The sequence below is a fragment of the Helianthus annuus genome, chromosome 15 (assembly GCF_002127325.2).
Source record: "Helianthus annuus cultivar XRQ/B chromosome 15, HanXRQr2.0-SUNRISE, whole genome shotgun sequence".
In the NCBI taxonomy this organism is placed as follows: Eukaryota; Viridiplantae; Streptophyta; class Magnoliopsida; order Asterales; family Asteraceae; genus Helianthus; species Helianthus annuus.
Genome location: NC_035447.2, coordinates 36,449,969 through 36,456,855, shown reverse-complemented (window position 1 = coordinate 36,456,855; position 6,887 = coordinate 36,449,969). Strand labels below are relative to the sequence as shown.

Sequence of the window (6,887 nt, the reverse complement as noted above, 5' to 3'; positions counted from 1 at the left end):
CATGTATTTTATTCACATTTTTATTAGAAGAGAAAAATGCCCGGATAGTCCCTGTGGTTTTACATTTTTTCACCTATAGTCCCTAACTTTCTAAAATTACCTAAATAGTCCCTAACTTTTCATTTTTTGTTCCCGGATAGTCCCTAGGTCTAACTTCAGTTTGTTTTCTCTGTTAAGTGGGTGTGAAATGACAAAAATACCCTTTCTTTTAAAAGACCAAACCACAGGAACTATTCGTGCATATTCTTCATTTTTAGAGAAAAACCCCACCACCACACTTCATGTTCAACCTCCACCCACCATCACCCTCCTCCACCCTCCACCATCATCATCTCTCACACAATATCATCATCTCTCTCTATCCAGTGGCGGATCCATGGTCGGATTCCACTGGGTTCCTTTTGGTAGTTTTTCACTAATTTTCATTATTTTTTTCAAATCATACAAGGTTTACACTAATTTTTTCCATTTTCTTCTAATCGAATGGGTTCCTGGGAACCCATGGAACCATGCTAAATCCGCCCCTTCTCTATCCCTCCTGATAACCCCTCTCTCACACAATCACTCTGCTTTGCTGGCTTCAAGCTCCCCCCCCCAATTGTTAATTCACTCAACATCATCAACAAGTGCTGTAATTTTCTCCCCCTCTTCATTCTTCAACCAAAAATTTGTTCCAATTTCCCTCTCGATTTCATTCCAACCATAGATCTTGTAACGCCCTGCGTTTTCATAATTTCCCTATTTAGAAACCATTGCTTGGATTTCTATTTTTGGAAACTTTGTATTCTTGTAATCGTTCCTTTCTTTGTAATCATTATCAAACCGAGACTTGGATTATTAATGAAGCTTGTATTTTGGTTACATTTATGTTATACGCATTCGATGTATGCTCGTATGTTCGATTTGGTGAATCAATCGATGTTTAAACGTTATTCTTGGAAACTATGTGCTAAACTTGTAATTAATCTAAACTTATGCATTGAACGTGTTTTGAACGAGAACGATACTTGGTTATGACATTTATACGCTTAAACATACCTTGGTTATGATCATCATGCTTAACTACACCTTAAACTATGCTTTTATATCAAAACAAGTCCCTAAACCATCAAAAATGCACCTAAAGGGATCAATTACAAACTTCAGGGGCTAAAGTGTAACAAAAACAAAAGTCGGACAACCACACCCGCCGCGCGACGCGAGGGTGCTAGGCGTCACGCGACGCCCTTGTTTCGGCAGAATGTGTTTTCTTGAGCTGATTGTGCACGAAATCCCATTAACCTAAACCACCCAATCACCTTTAATCCACCTCTAATCACCTCCAATCACCTTCTAACTCCTCCATTATAAATACCCACCTTCTCCAACCCATTTGACACTTTCACAACTCTCTAATCTTCACTAAACTACTCTCTAATCAGCTGAGAATCTGAGTTTTGGACAGATTCGTGAAGACTTACAAAAGTGAGTGTAACTTGCTCATTTCTCAACCAAATCACTTGGTTCTTCTTCCTATTGCTTTGTTATGTCCTTGGGTTTGAATCCTTGGTTTTTCCTTGGAAGAATCATGCTTGGATTTGCCCTAAAATGGACTAAAACTTTCTGTTTTGTTTATTATTATCCAACCACTTGTTATTTCTTATCCAACTTGTGTCTAACACATCTCACACCAATGTCCTAATGCTTACAACCTCTTCTATGGTTGGGTAAGCTTAAAAACATGGTTGAGACACTTAAAATCAGAGGATTAAACCTCATAAAATTGGTGTTTTGATTAGGGTTTTAACCCACAAGTCATGTCAAACTTAGACTTTGATACATGAGTGATTATGGAACAACTTGGGTTGTCCAAACATACAATCCTCACATGATTTGATGTTTTCTATTCGTTAGCTTATCTTACATACTCGTATAAACCTTAGTTCGTGACCCTCCTTGGTTGTCTTTACATCAAGAGAAGTGGTGAACTTCAAAGGGGTGCCTAAATGGAAGTTTAGACTTTCTACCCCATGCATGACATCCTTGTAACTAAGAGGTGCCTAAATGGAGATTTAATCTTCTACCTCCTACTTGACATATTGGACCTAAATAATATGTAATATTTAGCCTAAGTATAAGCATATACTCATTCGAACCTTTGACGTTAAACTTGTGTTTACATGTTAAAGAAGTAGAAAATCATCCAAGACCTAAACCTTAATATGATTCTAATGGGTTCACTACCCATGAAAAACATTAAATAACCATATTGGTTACCTAGTGTCATATGATGGTTATAAAGTCTAAAAGATGATTATTTTCACATACACATATACTTTCGTTATACTAAGTTATTTCCACATTCTTAATCTTCCGTAAACGCCAAACTCACACACCTACGTTTCCTCGTGTAGAAGGACTAGGTGCTCCAAGCTAAATCATCCACCAAACTTACTCTCGGAACTTCCAAGTCAAGTCATCCACCAAACTTACTCTCGGAACTTCCAAGTCAAGACTTGTAAACCGTGAGTATACTCGACCCCTTTTTCCCCTTTACACTTTGGGATGCAACATGTATACATATTCAAAACAACTTTTATGCTTAAACAAAACATACTCTATCTATGAACGTGACATGAAACTATTATGAATATTTGCTATGCTTGTATGCTCTATGAACGATTTGAAACGTTATATGCTCATTAACTTTGCTAGCCCACCTTAACAATTATAGCGCTATAGGATTAACGCCCCCCCCCCCCCCCCGCTATTCTAATTGGGTATTGTTGAGTTAAACATTTCTATCCCGCTGAACGATTGGGATTAGGCTCTTTGTGCGTTGTATTCTTGGGTTTGATCATATAGTACGCCAAAAATTGCATTGCTAGTAAATCTATTCACTATGTTACATGTTGGATATGAGTTTTTATTCTATTATGCTATGTAGTCAAACTTGTATACTCGCCTTTGCTTTTGCATTGAACTCTATTTTAATACATGTTGCAGGTTAATTATTGAGATGATATGCAAGACGAAACAAGATTTAGGGTGGACTAGATACACACCTAGATAAATCTATCTTTTGTTTGTTATGTTATGTTATGAAACATTGTTGTTATTTCTTTTGAATCTTGTATGACAATTTAGTATTGCAATGAAATTTGAATTTAATTAAATATTGTCACATAACACACTTCGTCTCATCCCGATGTTTCCGCCATCGGTTGGGGTGTGACAGATCTAACTCAATTCACCTTCAGATCATCTTCAATTTCCCCTAATTTATTCAAATCGAACAAATTAGGGTTTTATATCCTCTTCTCTTCTGTAAGTACACTATTCAATTACATTTTACTATGTATCTTTTTAATTTTGACCACTCCTATTTAGGTTTTCATTTCATTTATGTAAATTTCATCTGTTGTAATCATATTTCATATATATTTTATAATTTTGTAGAATTATTATAGAGATCGAGATTGAGGTTTGACTATTTGACTGGATTTAGTTAATTGTGAATAATAATAATAGTAATAATAATAATAATAATAATAATAGTAATAGTAATAATAGTAATAATAATAATAATAATAATAATAATAATAATAATAATAATAATAATAATAATAATAATAATAAGATTTGTTTCATTTTCCTTTTGTAATTCAAGTTATAGACTGTTGTAATCATAAATTATGGTATATAAATTTACAACAGATGAAATTTACGGAGGAGTTCCAGCGGAGCCGGCAACGACATTGAACGGATGACAGATGATGATATTGTCGATGATGATGACATGATGATGGTTGACGACGTCGCCGGTGGGATTCTGGCGACGACCGACGACTGTTTACGGCGGTGGGATTCTGCAGTGAGGCTCCGATGAGCCCTTTTCAGTTCATTTTTATTTGCTTCTCAGTTTCTTTTTCCTTTTTATTATTTTTTTTCATCGGACATGATTATGGCAGTTCAGGTGACTGTGGTGGTGATGGTGGGTGGAGGTTGAAGATGAAGTGTGGTGGTGGGGTTTTTCTTTAAAAATGAAGAAGATGCCCGGATAGTCCCTGTGATTTTGGGGACTATAGGTGAAAAAATGCGAAACCACAGGGACTATCCGGGCATTTTTCTCTTATTAGAAAACCCAATCAAGATTAATATTCCTAAGCTACTTAAAATCAACTAACTAAAACCAAAATCAAATCAAAGGCATTATGGATTCCTAACTATTTTAAACCAACTAACTAAAACCTAAATCGAATCAAACTTATCATAAGTTGAAATTATGATACCATTACATAGATATCAATGTCATAAATAGAAGCGTTTTCACGTAAAAATAAGTTAACACTTATATGCTTATCTTAGTTACTAGAAATCTTTCATACAAATCTTCACAATCCGCACATAATGTTGAAATTATGATACCATATTCAGTGGCAATTAAGTTAAAGAAGAATTACATCAAAATATGAAACACTAAAATACAACCATAGACATCCTTCAACTAATCTCTAAACCACTAGAGGACCTGAACCCTTTGACTTTTAAGACTATCAATCTTTGACCCTTTGACTTTTGTATCATCTTACTTCAAGATTCCAAAATGTGATTCAAATCTTTCTTCCCAGAATGTTGCTTGAATATCCACTTCCATACCTTACTATGCCCTTTACTCCCCTTCTTAATCCCCCTCTCATTCACTGTAATCCTACATGATGATGATGATAATAATCCGCCACCACCGACACCACCGCCACTGCCACCGCCACCACCACAACCACCAACCTCTAATGGGCTTTTGAAAACAGGGTACTCTGTTTTATTAAAAACAGAGTACTCTGTTTTCGACCGATCCGATAAATCAAGTTTCAAATCAATAAAACTCGAATCATCATGAATTCGACTAAATTCGCTCTCTTTTGCCGAAAACCCATGTTCAAAATCCATCAATCCACCTCTAAATCCACTCTTCCTGGGCTCAGACTCATTAAAATCCGATATTTTCGCACTCGAAAACGCCATATCACTAACACTCCCCCCCTCATGATCAAACCCCCCACCCCTAAAACTACACAAAGACCTTGATCTAGACACATCCATCCCACAATCATTCACCCAAATCTCACTGTTTCTCTCTCTACACTCCTCTTTCTCTCTCCTCTTCTTGAAAAGCTTCCCAATCCTCCAAAACCCATGACTCTTTTTCACCTCAACAACACAACTATTACTCCTTTTGAACATAAGCACATCCTCTGTTTCCTTCTTGCTCTGTTTCTTGAAATCAAAGAGTGATCTTTGGTCATCATTTTCAATCAAGAATGAGATTCTACCAACACTTCCAACATCAACAGTGCAAGAAGAGTTTCTGTAGGAGGAAACATCAGAGCAAGAACATGAAGAAAGCCTCTGTTCTCCACAATCTGAACACACAAGCTTCATGAGCCTGTCTTTAAGGCAATATGCACATATTCCAACAGGGGATGAAGATGGGTGTTTTTTACAGGGGATGTTGGAAGATGATGAGTTGTAAAAGTTGTAATCTTGGTAGAAGTTTGTGTACTCTGTTTCTGATTCAACAGATTTGCCTCTTTCCTTCATGGGTGGTTGTTTGTTTGCTGTTTTTACTCAAGATTTTGAGTCCTTTTTGGTTGCTGAATTTGGGTTTTTAAAGAGGTGAAAATCACCAATTTTATAAAAGATTTTGTGGGAAGATGAGATGATATGAATGTTGGGTTAATAGGCTGACAATATATGTAGAGGGTGAGTTATCAAGAATGGAAGATACTATGGATGTTGACTTGTGAGGGGGGTAAAAGTCACCTTACAGTGTGTTTGTGTGTGTGTGTGTGTGGTGGTGGGGAGGGGGGGGGGGTGTTTAGGGGGGTAGGGGTCATGTATTCTGAAAGAGGAAGGCATGGAAGGAGAAATCAAGAAAACTTGAACTTTAAGTTATGGGAATGGCACTATTTTTTCTGCAGGCATTATTGCACATTGGTGAAAAGTGATGTGATAGCAAGAGTGAAAAAATGAAACAAGTAATTGCATTGGTGCTAATCAATGATACAATTTTAAATACTATACAAGTTAGATATGAATTTATACAATTAACTCTTTTAATTTAAAGCTCACACTATTCCTGTGTACAACTTGTCTTATTTGACTTACTTAAACCGTTTAATTAAAAGAAAAATCACATAAATAGCCGTTGAAAAAGATACCGAATATCAATTGACTTGCCCTTATAAATTTTTGTTGAACGGCCAACATAAGAATTTTATTAATTTCTAGCTAGCGGCTAGCACCAAAAATACAAACTCCAATTACAAAATTCTACCAAACTGATACATCCAGACAAACAGACTTGCATAAAACTCTGATTTAGAACACATCAAAGTTGTACCATTGCTCCCAGCTGAGCTTCGAACTCTTGGATCGATGCTTTATCCATATAAAACTCTTTGACTTGATCTCTTCAACAGTGTTGCTAATCGTCTTAGCTCACCCCAAAAACATTTGCTCATTTCTCATGCTCCGTATACTCCAAATAGTTACTAAACAAAGTGCATGAAATGGCTTTCTCTTTTTCCTTGAACCACCAAGCTGCTTGTAGGACTCGAGAATATCCTTAAGGCTGAAAGCTAAGATGGGATGGGTTTTGCACCACTGAAACACAACTTGCCACACAAATTGAGCATAGCCGCACGAGACGAGAAGGTGATCACTAGTTTCCGAGTAATCCCTACAAAGAATACACTCCGTTGACTGTATCGTAATACCCCGTTTGGCTAGCGCTTCTCAGGTTGGGAGTCTCTCCTTTTCAGCTCTCCAAGCGACTATACCAACCTTTTTTGGTACCCAGTTGTTCCACTCCAACCTTTTTTGGTACCCAGTTGTTCCACTCCAAT

The 6,887-nt window shown here is 36.7% G+C and overlaps 1 protein-coding gene across 1 annotated transcript; it reads right to left on the bottom strand.

The window, feature by feature from the left end:
• Positions 1-4,572: 4,572 nt before the first annotated feature.
• On the bottom strand, positions 4,573-5,580 carry LOC110913562. Its single transcript, XM_022158383.1, has one exon. The coding sequence runs from the start codon at positions 5,578-5,580 to the stop codon at positions 4,573-4,575; it is 1,008 nt and encodes a 335-aa protein (XP_022014075.1).
• Between the last annotated feature and the right edge of the window lie 1,307 nt (positions 5,581-6,887).

What these genes read in the sequence shown, in the direction of transcription:
- LOC110913562 (XM_022158383.1), bottom strand. Translation starts at nt 5,580, where the DNA reads ATGAAGGAAAGAGGCAAATCTGTTGAATCAGAAACAGAGTACACAAAC.